Raw genomic sequence first — 23,384 nt, forward strand, 5'->3', positions numbered from 1 at the left:
AAAGGTGAAAGATTATAAATATCAGCAGTTATTAAAGCTCCTGTAGGATGTGGATGGTTGTGAATAATTTTTTTCTCTAATTAAAAATGTTTTTATTTCTAAAGAAACGAGTGAAGTCATTGCAAGTCAGAATTCTTCTGACTCTTTGTGGCTGCAGGGCTGAAGAGAAACCTGCGGTTGTTCCTGTTTTCGTTGATCAGGGTTACAGTGAACGCTAAGATGTCCTAGTTTTACAGAGTGCTTCTGCTTTACAGAAAAAGACACGGGCAAAAACCGAGAAAATGTTGATGACTGCAGCAGGATTACTTGACAAACTTAATGTAGATCACATCGTGATGGTGATCATGTAGCTCCAGAAAGTTCATCCTGTATCACTCTGAGTGGGAGAAACGTTTTGTCACTCAGTAGAGACTTTTTCAGTCTCACGGCTCGCCCATATGGAAAAGATATTTATAAATCTTATAATGTTTGTATCTGTCTTGTGTGAAACTTGTATGAAAAGCATACAAGAGTGAAAACAGATATAAGATCCCTTGAAAAATTATATAAATGAAACTTGTATGTTTTGGATACTAAAACAATATATGAAAGTAATGAGAAAGTGGCCACTTTCATGAGTAAATCATTTTTACTATTTCTTTTCCATATGTTATTACATTGTTAGTCACTGGTGATAGTTTTGGTCATTAAGCAAACATACAGGGAAACCTGCAGTCAGTCATCTGATCGAATGATGAAATATTTCTGCACTGAAACAATATGTCCAGACGAACGGAATCAACCTTCTGGGATTAATGTGGATCAGAAAGATTTGGATATTGCTGTGAAATAAGGGCTGCAGACAGAGGCCTGCTCTTCTCCAAATTCCACACCAAGTTGTTTCCACTCCTCTGGGTTCATTGTGGAGCTTCAGCAGCAGGGACGTCACAATAGTTCACCCACAGAGACTCTCACATGATTGGAAACTGTCCCAACTTTCTGTGTTGTTAAGAAATATTTGTTGTAGAGAAGAAGTCGAGCTGTTGAACATGTTTCTGAACCTGTCACCTGATTCTGAGCAACAGCAGGATTGTTTGATTTGATTTGGGAAAGTGTGCCGAGGGTTCTGTTTACAGGGTCTGTGCTGGTTGGTACAGGCAGCGCCTGCAAAATGCTTCTTTAGCACATTTAATATCAATACTCTGATTCTTATTCATCTGGCTTCTGGTAACATATTAGGCAAATGCTCAAAGAATACATTAACACATATACAAAGTTAATTCAGTGAACATCAACACTGCCTGTTGTTACTCTAACTGCACTTCATGTACAGTTAGGCCCACACGGTTTTGGACTCTAGTTTTACTTTGTACAACAGCACACTGGGTTTGAAATCAAACAAAGATATTTTAACTTTAATTCAAAGGTTTTTTACAAAACGTTGCATTAAAAAAAGGAGAAATTATGGTCATTTTAAAACATAATCTCACATTTTCAAGGCCTAAAAAGTGGTTGAACGACTGGTGAACAGTTCTTTGACACAATGAGCAGATAAAATATCTTCAGCTGATTCCAGGTTTTAATCTCGTATTTGGTTTCTTTTCAAAAAGAGGTCCAAACAGACGTTGATGCAACTGAGTGAGACTGAAAATCCAAACTAAACCTGTGAGAGAGACGGAGAAACCTTTAGGAACGACCAAATCAACAATCTGAGTCTTTAAAACGACACGAGTCGGATCATCAACAGCAAAAACCTGACAGAGCACAGAAGACGACAGAATTATTTCTATGGTTAACAGAAAACAACTTCAGAACATCTAAATCACTGTTGAGGAGGCAGGTGGTGTAAGAAGACGCTTCCTGAGTGAAAATACGGAGCGTTTACCACAAACATCTGATTACACTCAAAAACACAAACACAAACATCCATAAGGGCCGCGAGGGTCACGAAGAAAAAGCAGATTCATTGAATCCATGACCTGATTACAGCTTTATCTGCCAAACATGGTGCAGGAATGTTATGATATGGCCATGCGTGGCTGCCGAAGGTCACGGGTCACCGGTGTTTATCGATGACGTGTTGATAGAGGGGTACAGAGCTACGTCTCTGCTCAGATTCAGCCAAGTGTTGCAAAACTGATTTGCTGTGAAGAACTCGAATCAATAATGACCCAAAGCGCACTGCAAACAGCAAACCAACAGCTTCTCCAGGTAAACAGATGGGACAGTGCAATGGCCAAGTCAGTCACATGACTGAAAGAAACCATCCAAACGTGTTTGTAAAACTGAGTCACAACTGAAAGTCTGCACTCTGATCACTTCTTCAGGCCCAGAAACCTCTGAGCCTCTCTGCATCTGTTGCGTTTCCACTTCCTCCGGTCTTGCCCGTCTCCATGATTTGTCTTTTGTCTTATAGTCCTGTAGCGTCTTTTCTCATGTGTTGCTTTGTGTCTGACGTCCTTCATAAAAAGAGAAAAGGAGCTGCTGTGCTGTGGAGTCTGACTGTACAAGTCAGCTAAACATGGTCACTGTTGTTTACCTCCACACAGTCAGGACCAGATGCAAACCAGCGTGACATGTGACTGTGAAACGTGTCGGTCATCCGAGGATGTGATGTAAAGACTTCATGTATAGACAAACTGGTTTCATTCCTGTCAGCAAAGCCAAAGGGAAGTTTGTTGGAAACAAGAGAAGCATCAGCTGACTCCATACGCTTCATTACATACATGCAGCGCACTTCCTTAATCCACTAAATATTCACCGACTGTTCTGGTCAAAATCAGACGATAAATCTCGTTTTAAGGGGTTTTCAAAACAGAAGATAAAGACATGATGACCACATAACATGGATGTAGAGGCGTAATCTGTGCTTTCTGCTTACAGACGTGATCAATCGACACAGCGACGCATCGCTAACTAAGAACCTCTGACCGTCTTTCATGTTTGCATGAACAAAAAGCTCAAATCAAGATTATCATCAGGAAGTAAATCTGAAAGAAAACACTGGAAACAAACTACAAAAATGCAAAACGTCAGTGACTCTGATGATCCCAATCCAGAAACATGAAGGTGGTCCAAACAGGCCTGTGTAACACACCGATGCATCGCTAGTTAGCTTCTTCAAACGTATTTAATATGGAAGTTTATTCAATAAATCCACTTCCTGGCACCGTACAACCACAAGTTAATGCATTTCAAGATTTTTGCTTCACGTGAACAAATTAAAACATTTTAAGATGAGCAGTGAAAATAAAGTCTGTGTGAACTGTTTAACAGAAACCTGCTTTTGTGATGTGGAAGAAACTACGTTAAAAATCATCATAATTCTGTAACACGTTCTTATTGGCACAAATATGAAACAATGTAAACACAAAGAACAAAACCAAACAAAAAAGAAAATATTTTTAAGAAAGTTTAATTATGACTGAAAAGAAAAAGTGAAGCAACATAAACACGAATAATTAAATAAATAAAAATACATTTTTGTTATGAAAGCAAATATTTACGACTCTTTGCAAACACTCATGTGACCTCTGCTCTTCGTGGCTGATTGTAACGTGCACGCTTCACGTAACGCCGTGGACACACTTTCATCTGACTGCTGCTTTTTCACGTTAATGAGTTGCTCTTTTTTTTTTTTACTTTATCAAATTTAATCACCAGTTTTGTTATTTTATTTTTATTTTATTATTTTGCATTATTTTATTTTAATAAATGAGAGCAAATGAATTTCTCTCATTCTAATAGTTTAAAAGTTTGGAATATTTAAATTTGCATGATTTTTATTTCACATTTCTACATCCGGCTCTTTGCTGCTTTGACTTCACTCTTGTGTGCTGAAATATTTCTGTGAGTACTTCAGTGTTTCTGTGAGTAATGAGGCTGTTTGCACCTCCAGCGATTCCTGGACGACTGCAGACGTTTGAATGACTGTGAACAGAAACAATCACTGACAATCATCAGTGTCACTGAGTGATGGGCCTGTTGTGTTGATCACTGGCCGTGTGTTAACCTTTGTTTCGGGGTCGGCAGACGCGCGCAGCAGCTGATAACCCGGCGGAGTGTTTGAGCTGATTAAACATCCTAATCAGAGGAATGTGTCGCCTCGATGACAGAAACATTTACAGTTCACAAAGTTCACCCGTGCGTCTTCATCCGCAGCATTAAAATATTTACACAATGATAAAACCATCATGAGCCGGTAATAAAATGATTCTGCATAATGAGTTTTTTTAGTTTTAGGAACTAAACATAGTTTCATTTTTGCACATTACAAAAACACTGAGAGGCTCTCGTACATCCAAACTCTACACTGATTTCTGATCTTATTTCTCATTGGTCCTCGCTGCCTTAATCTTTCTTACGTTGCAGTTAGTTCAAAGTGTAAAAGCTGTTTCACTTCCATGCATTGACTTTGCTACTCTGCTCATCTGTGTTTGTGTTTATGAGAAAATATGTAGAAATCTAAATTTGCTTCATCCAAACCGGCCAAATTTGGGAAACATCTTTGATGGTTCATGGTTTTGTAAGAGGGTGACGCATGAATCTGAAATATTCTTGTGACACAGAAACATTTGGAGTTAGCTTCTTTGCTGGTCCGGCCCACATGATGGCTCAGACTGTGCTGTTTGTGACCCATGAAGGAAAATCCATTCATAAGCCAGCACTGTGTGTGCTCCCCTGCAGCATGCTTGATTGATTTAAATCACATTTCTTTGATAAACTTGTTGGAAACAGCTGCTGATAAAGTTATCGCGTCTGACAGATTCCTCTGAGAGAAGCTTTGGGTGGATGACCGCACAGAAAACGCTCGGGCAGTCGCTGTCATGTGTGCCACGGCTTGAGCAACACATTCAGTCATATGCCTGCTGTGCTCAGCAGCAGAGACACATGCAAGGAAGGACACAGTGTTTTTTTAGACTGCTGTACAGTAAAGAACGATGCTGCGCTAATTTAACCGCTTCCTATATGTGACCACACAGATGCATGACAGACAGAGGGGCAGATGTGGATGAATCACTGCTGATGTGTCTGCTGCTGGCACTCTATACTCCGTGTTTGATGTGCATTGCTGGTATTTAACTGTGTGGTTTAGACTCAGTGTGCTGAAACCAGTTTGGGGAAATGCAGTTCAGAAGCATCCTGCTGCAGTAATGTAGGTAACATGAAACTAAAGCCGTATCGCAGCATAAGGATGAAACCAGCAGGAGAAATGAAACCCGGCTCTGCTCAAAGGCAGCAAAACACTCCGACCGGCGTTCACCCGTTTACTGGGTTCAAAGTAAAGAAAGAGAAACAACTGTTATCAAACTACATGCAACTTCTGCTTTGGCGTCACTTTTCAGGCCCAAACATCCATCTTCGTGTTGATGGGCTGCACGAAAGATCTCGGAGGTCCTAAATTATAAAGTCGTTGTTTCTGTGTAGCAGCTCGTCCATGGCAGCGTTTTTTGCCACGTCAAGTGAGGAAGGATTCTGGACACGGGAAAATAAATTGAACTCATCTGAGCTACAGCCAGTAAGAGTCCAGGTATTAAGATGAGCACACGTGCAGAAATCACACCACAGACACACCAGCAAAACCTCCAGAATCCAGAGCGAACTTGAGATGTTTGTGCAGCAGTTTTGTTCTGCTGTTGCATTATCATGTGAAGAAGCTGCTTTTAGTTGCTCCCTTATTCACACGGACCTGCCACAGTGGGCACATATGTAAACTTCCACACATTGTGTTTTAAAGTTGTAACATATTAGTGCATCACAGTTCACGTGCATTTTAAATCTGAACCTGCAGAGTAATAAAAACCTAAATATCATGATGTAATTCCTGAGGTCAGATTATCACAGCTCTGCCTGTTCAGAGTCCTTCAGTCTTATCAATCACATGAACACTGATTGACTCAGGGTCAGTGTTCATGTATATTCATGTGGCCCGTCTCTGCTGCTCTGTATGTTAGTGCGGTCGTTGTCAGGCTGTTACAGTCTAACACCTGAAGGATCACACAAAGTATACTTTGGAAACGATGGCAGAGTGCACCGTCTTCATTTTACAGAGTAAATGATATGATCATATATCATCTACTCTTCTCCATCTATCATCATCAGCTCTTATTTTTATTAAATAATAACCTAAAAAGGGATTAATTTAACCTGTTTTTACTTCGGCAAAATTATTGGAGTGAACCTTAAATCTGGTGCTGGCGGGGTGCACTGAAGGAAAATACAAAAACATACACAAACACTGTCTACAACTAAAGATTCAGCACTTTCCCCCTTACAAATCTCCTTTATGACCCAGTAACAAACATTCAGTGTTTACCCTCCATCTCAGGCTCCTGTTGTTGTGCAACTTTTAAACTCACTGAGAGGCCTTCTGTGGGTGTTTGTTGTCCATACCTATTTTTGCAGTCGCAGTTTCACACAAAGAAAACGACATGTCTGCAGATGAATCTGGAAGCCTTTCTCTAATTTCCTCCTCTGGTTAAACAACAAATGCAGCAGAAAACCTGCAGGCCTGGTTCTCTGTGGGGTTTCACTTCAGTCTCTCCACACACTTTCAGTAACAGTATATTTATTTACCAGTTTAACTTTTTAAAAAAGTCCCCCACACACCACAGAAATATAAAAGTACAAAAGCAGACGTGTTTTCAGTAACACACAGAATAAATCGTTATTACTAATCATTGTTACCAATAGTTTGCTGGGTGTACTTTTGAGTGTTTTCCTGAATACTTCTGTCTTGTAATCAGCGGTATTGAGCAGCATTGGGATGAATCAGAGGCTCTGCGACTGAAAACACGTTCAAACAAAAACACGCTGATTAAATCGATTCTTTTTAAAATCGCGCTTATCTAAAAAACCATCGACAACAACAACAGCTACCCGCAGGCTGGTGAGGGGACAATCACGTGCTGCCATGATGACATCAGACCCCCGTGTGGGCGGAGCCTGGGAGCAAACAAGAGCGGACCAATCACAGGGCAGCCTCGGAGCAGCTGGGTGTCCGTCCAGCCTTTATAAAGTTTAGCGCAGCGTTACTGCAGCAGGTTATTTTTCTTCACTTTCAGCGTCGAGAATTTTTTAGAGTAAGTGAAGTTTTCAATCTCGTTTTCAGGTCTGACGGTTACGTTTTAGAAACAGGAAGTTTAATCAGAATTATTTGTGGGATATTTCTTTCGCCTTTTAAACCTAGCATAAACATCGTGCCAGTGTCCGTTTTAAAAATCTGTAATTTAGCACGTTTTAAATTTAATGTTTTTTAGCGACGATAATCAACATTTTGCTGTTGTTTCCATCACACCCATCGCTTTGTATTTCGTTCGGCTGTGTGTGCGGTGATCTGCGGTTTGTGCTTCGGTGGCAGCCATCGTTGCTTTTTCGCCACTTAGCGTTAAATAGATTAAGAAAAGCCGGGACCCCGTCGATCAGGTGGTGTTTCTGGCCGGATGCTGGTCAAGTTTTGGTTTTCTTTTCGGTTTCCTGGTAGTAGTTTCGGTGACGGCCCGGTTTCTTGGCTCTGCGCCGGGACTGCCGATCCCGTGACTCTGCACAAACACAAACAGGCTCTGCTCATTGTCGGGGTCTGGCCTCGTTTCCGTTCGGGAATGTGCAGGAAAATGGCGATGAGGAAATCGGCAGCATCGATTTTCTTGGATACACTTTGATGATGATTATTCTTTTATTCCCGGGATCCAGCGGGCTCCTTTTGTGTGTTTGGCCTAACTGTTGCCCCACATTTGGCCCGGGGGGAGGAAGGATATGACTGCGCTGTCGGGAATGTCTTTTACTACTTAGTCATTGTGATAAATAAGAAAAGGACTGTGTTGAGTAACCGTGTTTCTGCGAAGACCTGCAGGACTGAGTTCTTCAGAATCGCGCCTCTGAAATCTGATCCTGACGCTGTGTTCTTGTTTTGCAGTAGGAGCCATGATGAAGCTGCTGCTGGCTGCACTGGCCGTTGGCCTGAGCTCGGTCCTCTCAGCCCCCCATCTGGACCCACAGCTGGATGAGCACTGGAACCTGTGGAAGAGCTGGCACGCTAAAAAATACCACGAGGTGATGCGTTGTTGTTCTTTCTGTAAAACCTGGTGCTCTTCTGTCCAGCCGAGGAGGCCTGACTGAGTTTTGTCTCTGCAGAAGGAGGAGGGCTGGAGGAGGATGGTGTGGGAGAAAAACTTGAAGAAGGTCGAGCTGCACAACCTGGAGCACTCCATGGGCAAACACACCTACCGCCTGGGCATGAACCACTTTGGAGACATGGTGAGCCAGCGGTTTGCGCACACACACACTCGTATGGTGAAACTTATCTAGGCTCTTTTAAACCTTTGGAAAGATGAATGAGGCAGATATCACTGGAAAACATGGCTCATGCAAAAATAAAGGTGATATAGAAGTTTGAAGGTGTAAAGTGCAGCATGATGTCGCTTTAGTTACATTCCTGACGTTGTTCCCACAGACCAACGAGGAGTTCAGGCAGCTCATGAACGGCTACAAGCATGAAGCACAGAGAAAGGTGAAGGGGTCCCTGTTCTTGGAGCCCAACTTCCTGGAGGCCCCTCGTTCTCTGGACTGGAGGGATAAGGGCTACGTGACTCCCGTTAAGGACCAGGTAACTGCTGGGTTTTTTTCACCCTGGTTGCTCGAGGCCCTGTGGCAGCACATGCGTAATTAAGGTGGAGCTTCCTTGGTTTTACAGACTGTAGACTAGATCAGGCTGCAAGTAGGAGGCAGGAGGCTTTTTCAGGTGACACCTCGTGTGGTTGTAACAAACCAGACTGGTGCATCATCAGGTGTGCTGTGGCTGTCTGATAAATGCCTTTAGATGATTTTTGAGTCATCCTGCACAACCTGCAGGTTTCATGACCACAGTGTGGTCCGTTTTCCTTCAGTAAAATTCCACAATGCAAATCCTGAAGATTTGCATTGTGGAGACGCAGACGCACCTCTTTACATCAGCTGTTTGCATTAAGCCTGATGTCATGTGCATTGTTCCAAATGTGTTGAAGGGCATTGCTGTAAATGTTTTGCAAGAAGATAAGCTGACTGTTTGCAGGGTATTTATTATCTATTTACTGCACTCAACCAATGCCCCTCCTCCCTCCTTCCATGAGTGCACAGCCTGTTCTCTCCGCCCCTCGACATACATTTTTCACTCGGTGCTGTCAAACAGGTGGAGCCAGCTCACTGTAAACAAGGCCAAGGTGCAGCAGGCGGGTGTATACGTTTATTTTCTGTCGTTCGATTAGTCCCCTCTGCCTTTGCTCTTAGGTTTATGCAGAAGTTTACAGCCACAAAACTCTGACATTGTGTGCTTTCATTTCTTCACCATCATCGTGTCCTGTCTGCTCTCCTCAGGGTCAGTGTGGCTCCTGCTGGGCTTTCAGTGCCACCGGAGCTCTGGAGGGTCAGCAGTTCAAGAAGACCGGCAAGATGGTGTCGCTGAGCGAGCAGAACTTGGTGGAATGCTCCAGACCCGAGGGTAACGAGGGCTGCAACGGAGGTCTGATGGACCAGGCCTTCCAGTACGTCAAGGACAACCAGGGCCTGGACTCTGAGGAGTCCTACCCTTACCTGGGAACCGTACGTATCTCTCACGTGTCCTCAGCACTAATGAAAAGAAGTAATTTGTCTTTTACTGACCTGTCAGCAGTTTACTTATCAGTTGTCGGCATAATTGAGTCACTGATCATTTAATTCATCTATTAGTTTTTTAAAGAAAAGAGCTAACCACAGAGCACTGATTCAGAGCTCAGTGTTGTCCTCACTCACCACCACCTTCCCTCTTACAGGATGACCAGAAGTGCCATTACGACCCCCAGTACAACTCTGTCAATGACACCGGGTTCACAGACATCAAGAGCGGCAGCGAGCATGCTCTGATGAAGGCCGTTGCTGCTGTTGGCCCCATTTCAGTCGCCATTGATGCCGGCCACGAGTCTTTCCAGTTTTACCAGTCAGGTCGGTGTTTGCCAGTTATAAAACACATTTTAACTTAAAGCTTATAAAATGCACGGACAGGAGAGGAGTAGTTGACTTGACGAAAGCTTCCTCCGTCAGGTTTCATGCTCAAACTGAGCTGCAGGTTTGACTCGTGGCTTTAAATTTCAGGAATCTACTATGAGCCACAGTGCAGCAGCGAGGAGCTGGACCACGGCGTGCTGTTGGTGGGCTACGGCTTTGAGGGGCAAGATGTGGACGGCAAGAAGTACTGGATCGTCAAGAACAGGTCAGTCAGGCTTTCACAGCTGCAGCGTGCTCGGGCTTCAAGTGTGTAAAATCCACTCCACAAGAGTAGTTTCACTTCTTCCTTTCAATGCTGATGAATTTCACTTCCAGTTGGTGTTGAAGCTCCTAAATGTCACAGACTTCTCAGCCTGATGGAAAACGCTCTGCTGATATGTATGAGAGCCGTTCTAATGTAAATAGGACTGTTTCAGGCCCTTTGTATCGTCGTCTCTGCATCACAAAGGAACCAAAACCAGTCACCTCCTGACTTTTGTTTTATCTCTCTGCAGCTGGAGTGAGACGTGGGGAGACAAAGGCTACGTCTACATGGCTAAAGACCGAAAGAACCACTGTGGTATTGCGACAGCAGCCAGCTACCCTCTGGTGTGAGGCCGGCTCCACCTCGTAGCACCGTAGTGTTTTTATTCTAATACTCTGGACAGGAGGGACGACGCTGCAGTCGACGTGAGACACGCAGGAGATTCTGAGGTCTCGCCACCAATAACACTGATTTTAGGGAAATTGCCCTTTTTTGTTTTCTGCTACTTCGTGTTGTCAGGAAAAAATTAGCTCATTGTTTTATTCTCTGTAAATATGTACTAGGTAAGTGATCATTACCACTTGCTATGGTCATTGTAAATGAGTTCTTTTCTACTTTTACTGTGATCAATTAAAGTTTTAAAACACTAGTCTGGTCTCAGGACTGTTTTTAAAGACTCGTTTCACCCCGAGCGCTTTCCTCATCTGATTATAATCAAACTGACGTCAACATTAAACTCTGTCCCTGCAGAAGTCACAGTATTGCTCTAGAAAGCTAATGAAGTTAGCTAACATTAAGTTAGCTAATTTTAGCGATGCAACAAAGCTCTGTGCTTCTGCTGGTTTTAAAATGTAAAGCAATGAGGCTAATGAGCTCACAGTATGTGGGATCTCGTGGATTTCTGATCAACAAAGGTGCCAAGTGAGAAGGAAACATGACCCAGTAAATACTGCTTACATAATGCTTTTCTCATAAATCTGAGCACTTACAGTATCTCATCCAAAGACGCCTCTAACATACGAGCAGGGGGAGCCAGCGATCAAACCAACAGCCTTCTGGTCAATAGATGAGGCTCTTTACTTCAAACCACCAAATATTTCAAGTATAAAAAAGCACCTAAAAACTACACTTCGTGATTGATGATCATTATTGACTTCTACTGGTTGATTACCAGATGTTAACAAGGATAAAACCTCAGTTAACATTCATGCTAGCAACATTATGGTGATAGCTTTAGATTACAAAACAAAAACCCAGCTGATTGCTGTCGGACTGGTTCGTGGTATTTTAAGGCCAACTGTTAAAGATATTTGAATTCTCACTTTTCTATTTAATTAATTTATTATTTATTTAGCACTAAATAACCACAGTGGCCTCTGCAGCTGGAAGCTAAAGGCCCTGCGATCGTGCGGAGGAAACTCTAAAATCACAAGTCCCTCTGAGCACAAAAAAGAGTCAAAAACGGTGATACCTGGATTCTTTCTGGTGTCATATTTCTTTGTTTTTATGCAGCATATATGACCCAACACAGGCGCTTTCATAAATCATGATGTCACAGTTAATAAATCTAATTATTTAAGGTTAAGCTGAATATTTAGCTGTTACCGTTAAAGCAGAAAACAACATCAGGTCACGACTGTGAGAAAACCACATTTTAAGAATCTTCAGCCAATCGAAGCTCCCGCAGCTTTATGAGAACTTCTTGACGAAGGACAGGTACTCGTTGACGTCATCAGGTGAGCCGACGACAAAGGGCACCCGCTGGTGGAGCGATTCAGGCTGAACGTCCAGTATCCTCTGAGTGCCCGTGGTGGCGAGGCCACCGGCCTGCTCGATGATGAAGGCGATGGGGTTGCACTCATAAAGCAGCCGCAGCTTCAAGGAGAAGAAGAAAAAAAGGACACAAGTACTTGCGTTAATATTGAAAAGATCAGCGCAGCTGTTTACAGCTAAAGGTCACACGGTCACAGCTGGAATCTGAATCATTTCTAAAGATGGTAAATATTCACTCTGAGACTGATAACCACCTCACAGTGGGCAGCCGAGGCTCACAACAGCACGTTTCCAGTTTTGTGTAGCTACAGTTTGCAGATGACCACCAACATGTCGCAGGCGATCATCAGGACAGACTCGTGTTCATGTTTAGTTTTTAATTATCACGGATAAAAAGCTGAATGCGTGCTGGACTCTGGACACGCAACAAACGGGATACGAACCCCAGACTAATAATCAGAGGCACCAATAATCTCACATAATAAGCACGCACAGGTCCCAGCGCGATCTGTTGTCATCTAAGTGATGACGTATGAACCCTGCATCCGGGTCCAAATGTTTATTAAGGCTGTTGTGTTTTTAACATGTTTTAATGCTTCGTATCTGTTTAACCTGAACACGCTCCTGTTAACTTTTACCGGGTGGGAAAAAGTTAGCGTTCATCCTCCAGCTTCACTGTGTTTCTGCTCAGCTGCTGTTATTGTTCTATATTTCCTCATACATTCTTATATATTTCTATATTGTGTATGATTATGTACAGTTATCTTATTTTCAACTTTAATTTATATATTTTATTCTATTCTTTCCCAGTTAAATTTACCCTTTTTAATTTCCATATTTATTTCCTATCCATAGTCCTTTTTTTCTTTAGGTCACAGCAGTTATTTAAGCATTTTACTGCATATGTACTGTGTATGACTGTGTACGTGACAAATAAGATTTGAATTTGAATTTAACATAGCTGTGTAGCTAGCGATCACGTAGCACATCATTATATACCAGCTAGCCCTACAAACGTCACTGCTGTTTAGTTTCTGTCTTCATTTATGTTGGACGTGACAGCAGAGCTGTACGTCTGAATTCTTTCATTAATCTCTCAGTCACAACATGCTATATCATGTTTAGCTGGAAGCTAGCGAGCTAACTTCCTGCTAACTTCTAACTCCATTAAATGTAATAAATCCTGTTTTCATGGATGCCTGGATGTTAAACTTTGTTACACCTGGTAAAGCAGAACGCTGATCATTTTATTGAAGATGAAAGAATTTAGACAGTTTAACTCTCAGTGATGTCACAGTGTTTGTGTGACTTTGGGACCTGAAGCGGAGTTTGGACCTGGAAACAGCTGATGACAGCAGACTAAAAGAGCGGATACTCATCTGTTTCTGAGACACGCTTCTTTCTTTGACTCTCACATGTAGTGGGCTGATTCCTGGCAATATTAGAGAATGACAACAAGAAAAAAGGAAGAAAATTCTCTCAGAATTGGGAAGTGGAGTAGTTTCTTAGTTTTTATTGTGGCTGCATTTCCTTTTCTTGTGTCCATCAAATCCACATAAACCGTTTCTGATTCGTGACCTTTCAACCGCCACTCGACCTTTCCTACCGTCACACTGAGCTTGGAAGGCGTCCGTCCACACGCTGACTTATGAAAGAACCCTTCGCTGATTTGTGGGGCAATAAACGGTGTGCAGATTCACACCTCGGTGTCTGAAACAGACTTCACCTCCAAAGGTCATATAGAGTGTCTTTATTGGAGCGCTATGGCACGCTGAGGCATTCTATTCCCCATAAAACTCTCAGCTGGGATTTGATCTAGGTAGGGGGCGCTCGTGCTCAAGAGTTGCGTCGTATTGTATCGAGGTTGCCGTTGAGCCCGGCTTGGCAGTCTCGGTCGTTGCCTGGGCAGAACCGTTGCCTTGTCAGTGGCGCCGGTCCAGCCTCGCTCTGTGGCGGGTGGCTGTGGCTACAATGTAGCTGCCATCACCAGTGGGTGAATGGGTGGATGTGTAAAGCACTATTCAAATACATTTAACCATTTAGTGTTATATTTGTTACATTCAGCTATATACATCAGTCAGATCAGAATTCAGACACCTGCTTGTGAAAGACATTAACTTTTTGATGGGGGGCATGTTTGGGAGTTTACGTGGTGCTTTTGTTAAGCATTAAAAAAACACCCTAAATTTGGCCAAAATGTGAAAGTTTTTGTTTCCAGGTTACTTTTAAATGCTCTTCGTCAGTATTTCAATAATAACACCCGCAGTGAACGAGCAGGTCGTGACTATGTGCTGAAACTAGACAGTCTGAGTTTCATATTCCCGTCTTCACTGCAGCGCACAGGCTTGTTCACAGCTGCCTGCTGCCTGTGATTTCCCCTGTATTCAGTTTACATCTTATCATATGTTAAGAGTATTTATATTTTAGTTATTTGCTGTTGCTTTTGAAACTGGCGCTCAGCAGCTGTAGCTCGTGTTTGCCCAGGAAATAATGGTGGAAATATGACATGTTGTGTTCGAAGCGCTCACAGAGGGAAGCTGCCTGGATGCACACTGACACATGAGGTTTGTGGGTTTTCTTTACCACCAGTCTCTGCTGCCTCTGAGCTTCATTTATCTCAGGACAACCTTGGATTAGTCCACGGACACATCCACGGCAGTGTTTGGTCACACGTCACAGTCAGAGTCATTTCATTTTGGAGCAAAAACTTAAATCAAACTTTTGGAGTTAAAACAAATTTAAAACTGAAACACACGTTTGTTTCTTCTTTTGTGGAGTGAACCCATTAAAGGGGACCTGCTTTGCTCTTCACACTGTTACACTGATGTGTGCTGATACTAAACACAGCCAAAGATTCAGATAATGAGTTCAGTGTATAAGCAAGAAATCCCCGAGAGCCAAAACCTCAGACTGCTCTGAAAACTTTTTTTCCTCTTCTGGGCTCTGCGTGATGTCAGTGAGAGTCGATATCACTTTCATGTCAGGCACACCTGCTACACCAAGGCCCAGTGTAAGATAAATAAGCATTATTCTGATTGGTAAATCATGCAAAGCCACTCAAAAGCACAACGAGTCCCCATTGAACAGCTGCAGCCTTCTCAGTGGTTACCTTTCCCTTTGGGCTCTTCTCATTGGCCGGATACATGAAGATCCCTCCGTAAGCGATGGTGCGGTGAATGTCTGAGACCATCGAGCCCACGTATCGCGCCCCGTAGGGCGAACTGCCGTCCTGCAGGAGAGAAATTCATCTTAAATGTCACTAAACTAAATGTGACTTTCACATTTTCTATGCTCCACATCACATTTTGGTTTATTTTAAGAAATAAATTTAAACACACAGATTCCATTAGCATTAGCATTAGCATTCCCAGAGATTCTGTGACCTTTACAGTTTTCCCAGTTTTTGACTGGTATTTTATGTTGGCTAATTCTTGGATGTAAAGCGTTAGTTTATCTACTTCCTGTGGTCACTGTCAGGTAAAAACAGCCCCAACAAATAACTGTATATTACAGATATTACAACCATTTAAAAACAAAGAGCTGTAGAGCAACAGCGTCATGTGACCAGCGTCTCAGCGTGGCAAACCTGAGTTCAACACTCCAGCTTTATCACTACCAGTGCATTTTAAAAACTGACCTGTAAGTAACGTCTGAATGAAATGACTTTGGACAAAAACATTTGCATCACATTTCATATTTTGTAAAACTGAAACAGCTTCTGAATGTCTGGTTTTTACACAAGAACACATTAAATGGGATTTTTGTATGAATGAAGCTGGTCTGCACACAAAGACACGAGTGAACCAGAGTGACTGAAGCCCAGCAGGCAGGTCAAAGTCCACCTGCAGCAGCTGCAGCACTCGCCCGCACAGACGGGCAGACGCTTCACGGCGTCAACGTCTGCTTTTACATTTGTGATTAAATATTCTTCTCAGTGAACTTTATTCTCAGAATTTGTTGTTTAACAGGTTAAAATGTGACGACGTCATGTGACGCGAGCAGTCGAAGGTGTGTGGAGTTCCCACCAAGCGAGGTTCGTGTTCTGACCGGCACGACGTGATGTAGAGTCATGTGCCTGCTGAGTCACATCCCATAAGGGTGTGTGTGTGTGTGTGTGTGTGTGTGTGTGTGTGTGTGTGTGTGTGTGTGTGTGCAAAGTAAAGCAGGGCTTCCCAAACATGACACACGATCAAAAAGAAAAGAAAAGAAAAAAATCCACCTCGAGCGAAACTACCTAAAATAAAATAACGAAGTCAAAAGAAAGAGCAGTGAGCAGAGAGTGAGGGGAAGTTATCGAGGGTGTGACGTGTGAACGTATGATTTATGATCTGAAGCATATTAATGCTGAGAGACGTCCTGAGCAGCAGGGGTGCTGATCTGGGAGCAGTGATCAGAGCGAGTTTTGTTTAGTGTTGAAATCTGGTCACCTGACTGTACGGCTGCTCCGCTGTAAACAAATAAAGCTTTTTCAAATGCAGACGTTACATTTGTAAACGATCCTTCATGCAGGTGAGAAACTGACGGGTTTAAAAAAGGAGCAGAGACTAAAAACTTCCCTGCGCGGCATTCAGAAAGTGTTGATTTCACTTTAACCTCGTGACTGAAGATCTGCTGCTTCATAAAGAAACAGAGTGTGTGAGTAACTCTGTGGTCACTGGTGGATTGTGCTGGCTCATGATGCGCTGTGTGATGTGTAATGTGAATGACAGTGAGTGTTCACAGAAGAGATATTAGCAGAAAATCTGCTGTGACGCAAACTCGGCCTGATGGGAACTGCAGCGTGTGCAGAATGGACTTTTACAAAAACACAAAACCACCCTCGAATATACCCAACCTTAGTGTGTGTGTGTGTGTGTGTGTGTGTGTGTGTGTGATTTATGCTGTGTGGACATGTAAGAGTGCTAGTTTGTTATGGTAGCGTTACATTTAATACACATAATCCCACAGAGGTTGTTTTTGTGTGACGAGACGTTCATCCTGTAGCTGCTGTGTGGAGTTTCTTGGTCTTTGTGTTTGAAATCAAACCCACGAAGCGTCGACAGAGTCATGTCTCACACGTGACACAATGCACCACTTTTAATTTGAGTTTTCAGTTATTCTAAAAGCACATAGGAGGGTTTGGTTTTTTTGCTTTTTAGGAAAAATCAAAGGCAAAGGAAACTGAAATGAGAAAACGAGAGCATCAGCGAATCCCGGGCTGAAGAAGAGGACGCTCATGACAAGCGCAGGCTTCACAAAGTGCTGAGTGTGCGTGTGCAGGCAGAGTTTCCAGTTGAGAAGCTCCTGCAGTTTCCTGAGGAACAGGATGTGCACTCACATTAGCTGTTTCACCATCCTGCAGCTCAGCTGACCGAGCCGCCACTCCTTCCTACAGCCTGACCGACCGGTCACGCTCCGCTGACTGCCCGTCACATGTTTCAGGGCATAGGTAACCTCTACCTGCTCTCGCTACACAAATGCATTGAGAGTATTTTACTGTAAATCACCCAGAATGCACTGCATGTGCATGTAGGGCTGAAGTAATTTCTCCAACAAGCAAACGAAATGGTTTTATTGAGCAAGTCCAACGGTGAAGTATACACGTACCATAACACTAGACTGACCAACAAACATGTTCTCTGTGCCTGTGAGTCTGTAAATGTGTTCTAGCCCTGCGGATGCTTCGTCAGGACTCACATGACGAGTGCGAGCAGCTGCTTGTGTGTGAACTGTGGCTGCAGGAGTGTTAGATTCAGCTTTGAGCCCGCAGACCTGAACAGATGCTCTGTGGGTCGATAGCTCGCATTTCTACTGCAGCTTCAGTTAAAGGTATCACATTTAAAACCATCAACGCGCTCTGAGTAAGTGGGACGCCGTGCGCGCTCTTACCTCGGGGTACTTCTTGTGTTTGAGGTATTCATTGATGGAGGGGTGGAAGTACTTGGCGTAGCCCTCGTTCAGACTGTAGATCTTCCCCTTGGGCTTGATCCTCACGCTCCTTTCAGTCAGGATGAACTCGCCGACGGCCTGATAAGAAAACAGACGTTCAGTGGAAACAATAGAAATGATCAGGATAGAAAAACATCAGCAGAAGTGAACCAGCGCCAAAGGATCAAATCCAGATGTTAGCCAGTGCCTTCCTTTAAGAGCAAAATCCTCAGGTCGAAGAGTTCAGGTGTTTAAATTACAAAGTCAAGGTGCCGCATTACACACGACTGTAAACACTGATGATACCTGATAAAGGACAACAATCCTCCTCAGCAGGACAACATTACTCTCTCCAGCTGTCGAGACCTCCGGAGGTTTCTGGACTAAATTCTTTTTCCTACATTTCTGTTTGCATCAAAACTCATTTCTTCAACGATATCAGAACTAAACCTGCTTTTTAAAAAGGCTGATCAGAATGTTTTTAAAGACCAAAAAACTCAATATCAAAGAAAAAGTGAAGTTTATTGAAAAGCTGATTAATCAAAGTTGTTCACTAAACAACAAAAGACAAAAACACAAAGCAGGACGTGATGAAGGACGCAGGCTGAAACAGGAAAACTCACAGGAAGGAAAAGAGAGAGAGGGAGACGGGACTCGTGCGCTCACTGAAGAACGAGGAGGAACGAGAAACAGGAGGGCATCAGGTGAGAGGAATAAAAACACTCAGACAGACAGGAAGTAAAACAGGAAGCATCAGGAAATTTGCATATTTGAGACAAGAAGACCCAAGATGCTGAAAAATGATGAGAAGATGTGTACGTGATCTTTGTTTAGACTCTTTTTACCTTTGAAACCCAGAATGTGACACAAGTGAGATGATGTAAACTGATTTAATCAGAGATGAGGTGCCAGAAACATTGTGGCAAAGCTAAAAGGATTGACGCGTGTCTACAGTCCTGTGATTCCACTGTGCAGATGTGCCTCACGAGGGATGACTGACAGCATCGTGACTGCTTTCTTTGGCAGAAACAATAAACCAGAGAAACAGGAAAAGCACGACTGTGAGGGATTAACCGCGAGTTTATGAGATTATCACTGACACAAGGAGCCATGAGAGAAAAGGGCCCTTCAGGTAACGTCACGTGGTGCTCTGTGGAGGTGTGGAAACCTGTGACCGCAGTACTCACAGGATCGAGCGTGAAGAAGTTGACCCCGGCGCCCGTGCTGAGGGCCACCAGGGTGGCGCTGCCATAGAGGGCGTAGCCGGCGCACACGATGTTGTTGCCCTGCTGCAGGGCGTCTTTCTCGGTGGGCTCCCCCTCTGAGATCTGAACATCACAGCAGGGAAAAACAACAGCAGACCTGAGAGATTATCTGCAAACTGCTCACAGACTGAGTGCCTCAGTGGACAAAGACTGTAGCATCCGACCAAAAACTCACAAACTGACATCAGATTAACGTTTTTCTCATTTCAGAATAAAACATGTGGATGAATCACACCAGGTTTCATGGTATGAACCTCACGCAGGCCTGTCTGGGTCTGGGTTTTGTGCAATGTTGAAAAAGCTCAGCAGGCTGCAGCTGTAAATAATCAGAAGCGCTCAGAAGCCAGGTTTAGCTGGGCAGCAGCGCCCTCTTGTGTCTGCAGGATGTTACTGCACCTCGACCCTGCAGAAATCTGAAGTTTCTTAAAATCCCAGAAGCCTTTAAAGACTCGAGGTGTGTTTGAGCAACATAGATGGTTCTGTTACAGACGGCAGCTTCACAGTATGAGAACATTTCCTGGATTTTGAAAAACGTGGTAGCGGAGTGATCGATAAAAAGGCGTGTGGTGGGAGACGCAGGAAATCTTAATATAGTGGACACTGGGTGTGTCCTGTTATTACTGCACAGCATCATTGATGCGCGACTGTTTACCCAAGTAACTAATAAATAACTTAATAGCACAAAAGCTGTATAATGAAAATATATTTAAAGTAATCACAGTAAATGTACTCAGATATTTTACTGTTGATGGTTTGAAATACTTATGACTTCATTCAGTACCAGGATTTGGCTGTTTTCCTTGACTCGGGAGCAAAATGTTTGTGATGCAGATGATTCGGCGAGACTCTGAGCTCAGACTCACCCGTTTGTAGATGGCGAATATGGTGCCGATGGACGCCAAGCAGTCGATGTTACTGGAGCCGTCCAGAGGGTCGAAGCAGACCACATACTTCCCCTGTGGAGAAACACACTAAATAATGAAATATGACGATAATAATAAATTATATTCCAAATAACAGTGAATGAGTCATGCATCCATCTAAAACCAGTGCTGGGGGTGAGCGGCAGAGACGGGAAGTAAACAGGAAATAAACAAAGTGTCGGTTGTTAGACTGGAATCGTATTATTTCAGAATAACGTGTTTATCACTCAGTGTGCTGTATTAATGCGTCACTACAGCCACTGAAAGAACCAACACGTCCCACATATTTGATCACATGACTCGCTCACCACTGGAGCCGGTGAGCGATTAGTACAGAACACGGCCATCCACCTGCATCTAAAGGTCAAAGGTCACTCTTGAGGATGCCAATGTTCACATTTTGGACAGAGAGGATGGTTTGAAAGAGGAGTGAAAGAAGCATCTATGTCCACTGTGAACGCCATCTGTGAACAGAGGGCGGGGCTTATGACACCAACCGTCTGTCATCTATAATCCAGTTTTGAGATCGTTGCCAGACGCCTGAACGCCCACTCACATCCTGGGCCTGGGGCTGGGCTTCACCTGCAACCTTGGCTGATTGTGACCTGCACCCGTTTTCACACCGTGGCTCGTACAGTTAGGTGGAGGATCAATAGGGGGTCCATGACCCTCTTGGGGACACTCCCACAGGGCTTTTGTCTCCGAGCTCCTTAGACAGAACATGCATGACGTCATTCAAACATCCAGATCCAACAGCTGTCGTTCAGGAGTTTCACTCGTCCACCTGCGATGTTGTGGGTGATTAATACAGTTAGAGCCATAAATATGTGCACAAAGGAACATTTCTTTTTTCTCTGTAACTCCGGACTGTGGACATCCGCCTGTACAACTACTCCTCAACCTTAAATTTCATACTCTAACTGAATTCTTCTGCCATAATAAATCAATTCAAGTGTGAGAAATCTGACTGAGTTTTAAGCTAACAGCACAAAGCTGTATTGTGCTGACTGAATTTAATCTGAGTGCTGTGATTATGAGACACGGACCGACTGTCTGGTTTAAAATGGTGACAAATTAAAAGAAAACCTTGAAGCTTGTAAAATAGCTCGATGCTCCACAGCTCGGCTCCTCGTTGTGCAAAATCTTCTCTTCATACTGAGCTGGATCTCCCCGGCTTAGATGTGGTGAGGTGTCACACCAGTCCTGACTGACTGGACGAGGTCACGCCCATCACCACCGATGTGATTCATCAGAGGATAAAGATGGACTCACCTGTGAGGGTGGAACAGAGACACCTGGCTGTGAGGTGGCTGCTTACCCTCTTCTCCTGGGGGGTGACGATGAGCTCCTTGTTCTCCTCAGACACCATGCAGCAGGTGCTGTAGGAGGCCCGCAGCATGTTGATGACCAGGTCGTTCGACAGCACGTCCAGCTTCTTCACGTCGTCCCCCGTCACGTTCACAGCGCCCGCCAGACCGTGCCTGCACGGACCAATCAGCAGCCACACGTTAGCCACGCCCACACACAGGACACCTGACTGAGAGCAAACCTGCTCACATCCGGCTGAGCAGAGAAATTCAGTTAGTCACAGAAAAATTCGTCATTATTGCTTTTTCCCCCCACAGTGGTTTCTTCAACTGGAGATCACGTGTGAGGCGAACTCCAGTCACTGCCAACAAAGCTGAGCTGTGATTGGTTATGTAAGCTCTCTGATGATGATGCTTTCTTCACGGGCGGGCACGATGTCAGCAGGCGGTGCTTTGGGATCCTCGTGAGCTCCGCCTGCAGCTTTAAACAAACCAGACACACTAAACTGTAAAGCGGGCTGTCAGGGTCACGCCTGCGACCCCACGTTGACCTGAGGCGGGCTGCACCACTGACACTCCTGCACAATATGACAGACATGGACACTTTTTAATAAGATAACCAATGAAAAATGATGACATGTCTTCAGAAAAACTAGCTTTGTTTAAATAAATGTGGTAAATGTTTCCAGTCGGTCGGACCAGCAGATCTGTGACTTCACACTAAATCATTTTATGCTTTTATGATTTGAGCCATTTGTCCAGATCTTAAAATCGCTGCTATGTTCACACTTCAGTCGTGAAGCGGACCAACTCGGACCCTCAGATGGGCTTGTTTTGGCCCCGGAGCCGCGTGTTTGACACCCCTGCCCTTAAAGAATTTTAACAATGCGCACAGCTCCGTCCTTTCACTGCACCATCTTTTATTAAAGTCACGATTAGAGTGTTGAAATCACACAAAGCTGTGTGTGCTGCTTTCACTGCAGCGGTGCGACCTCTATCCAGCACAAAGCCTCCGTTCATTCTTATTGTGCAGTGTTGAAATCAGAGGAGATTTATCTGTGACGGCTCCTACACTGAACACAAACAGCCGGTCGCTCCACCAGCTCTGTGACGGAGGCCGACCTCCAACAGCAAAGTTCACGCACAGCTTTGTCCCCGCATGCTGAACTGTCTCTGTACGTAGGTGATACTCACAGGTGGGCCAAGCCTGCCTTACGCACAGCAGATGAAATTGCTTTGATGGCCGTCAGCATGGCGTTGATGAGCTGGGTCAGCTCACCCGTCGCCCCTTTAGCCTGGCGCCCCGTCTCGATGACAAACCGGGTCAGGGTCCATACGTCCGTCTCAAACGCCGACTGGTCCGACATGCCGGATCCTGGTTCTTCTGTCCTTCCAGCTGGGCAGCAAGCTACGAGTGAGCCTCCTCATTATGAGCCTCGTCCTTTACGTGCCCAGAACTGTGAAGCTGAGCTGATCTATTTGTGAGCGCAGCCGAGTGGAAGAGCGGGTGTGTACGTGGAGATGGTGTCGGGTGTCAGCTGCAGACTGGCACGCTTTAATCCTGCACAACACTTTTATCAGCTCTTTAATTCATTTAGGCAACAGGTTTACAGGCTGTTTGACAACAGGCGCCCGAGGCTGGGGTGACGTGGCAGCTCTTTGGGCCGTTTAACCTCACATGAACCTGACAGCAGGTCTGCAGCAGATTCTAAACATGCATCCAGGTTTACAGTCAAAAATAATCACGGCTGACTTCGAGGTTAAGGTTTAAGACACTTCAGCTGCTACAAAAAGAAGCTGAAGTATTTGTTTCAGTTTGATGTTGTGTGTCTTTGTGTTACGGGCTCGGGGACACAGATTCGATTCTGCAGCCGTGTTTTAGCACAACAGCAGCTCGAGTGAGCTTTAAATGTCAGTCGGCTCTCTGAGCTTCAGCTGACCCCGGCTTAAAGGTCGACTCCACTGAAAT

General features: G+C 44.1%; 2 protein-coding genes across 3 annotated transcripts; one reads left to right on the plus strand and one right to left on the minus strand.

Annotated features, from left to right (window-relative positions):
• Positions 1 to 6,954: 6,954 nt before the first annotated feature.
• Positions 6,955 to 10,889, plus strand: ctsla (cathepsin La). The gene is made up of 8 exons (XM_040003647.1): positions 6,955 to 7,061; positions 7,895 to 8,031; positions 8,113 to 8,235; positions 8,432 to 8,584; positions 9,331 to 9,555; positions 9,765 to 9,933; positions 10,084 to 10,201; positions 10,491 to 10,889. Exons 2-8 carry the CDS (start codon positions 7,903 to 7,905, stop codon positions 10,588 to 10,590), a joined length of 1,017 nt encoding a protein of 338 aa, XP_039859581.1. The 5' UTR covers positions 6,955 to 7,061; positions 7,895 to 7,902; the 3' UTR covers positions 10,591 to 10,889.
• Positions 10,890 to 11,792: 903 nt separating this feature from the next.
• On the minus strand, positions 11,793 to 22,909 carry fbp2 (fructose-1,6-bisphosphatase 2). Of its 2 annotated transcripts, none has more exons than XM_040003648.1 (7): positions 22,610 to 22,904; positions 21,427 to 21,589; positions 20,049 to 20,141; positions 19,108 to 19,248; positions 17,882 to 18,019; positions 15,123 to 15,242; positions 11,793 to 12,115 (listed from the first exon to the last, which is right to left on the minus strand). In XM_040003648.1, the coding sequence occupies exons 1-7, from the start codon at positions 22,780 to 22,782 to the stop codon at positions 11,930 to 11,932; spliced, it is 1,014 nt and encodes a 337-aa protein (XP_039859582.1). In that variant the 5' UTR covers positions 22,783 to 22,904; the 3' UTR covers positions 11,793 to 11,929. The 2 variants fall into 2 exon arrangements, with proteins under 2 accessions (XP_039859582.1, XP_039859583.1); XM_040003649.1 differs by lacking the exon at positions 11,793 to 12,115 and adding an exon at positions 13,298 to 13,445 and having other exon boundaries at positions 22,610 to 22,909.
• Positions 22,910 to 23,384: the final 475 nt, after the last annotated feature.

This window comes from Simochromis diagramma, unplaced genomic scaffold, assembly GCF_900408965.1.
Source record: "Simochromis diagramma unplaced genomic scaffold, fSimDia1.1 OVJJ01000583.1, whole genome shotgun sequence".
NCBI lineage: Eukaryota > Metazoa > Chordata > Actinopteri > Cichliformes > Cichlidae > Simochromis > Simochromis diagramma.

Excerpts from the sequence above, each read along its gene's own strand:
- fbp2 (XM_040003648.1), bottom strand. The coding sequence starts at position 22,782 with ATGTCGGACCAGTCGGCGTTTGAGACGGACGTATGGACCCTGACCCGG. Across the intron at positions 18,020-19,107 it reads ACTTCTTCACGCTCGATCCT|GCCGTCGGCGAGTTCATCCT; the intron begins GTGAGTACTGCG and ends TTTTCTTATCAG. Across the intron at positions 12,116-15,122 it reads AGAAGAGCCCAAAGGGAAAG|CTGCGGCTGCTTTATGAGTG; the intron begins GTAACCACTGAG and ends TTCTCCTTGAAG.
- ctsla (XM_040003647.1), top strand. The coding sequence starts at position 7,903 with ATGATGAAGCTGCTGCTGGCTGCACTGGCCGTTGGCCTGAGCTCGGTC. Across the intron at positions 9,556-9,764 it reads CCTACCCTTACCTGGGAACC|GATGACCAGAAGTGCCATTA; the intron begins GTACGTATCTCT and ends TCCCTCTTACAG. Across the intron at positions 9,934-10,083 it reads TTTCCAGTTTTACCAGTCAG|GAATCTACTATGAGCCACAG; the intron begins GTCGGTGTTTGC and ends TTTAAATTTCAG.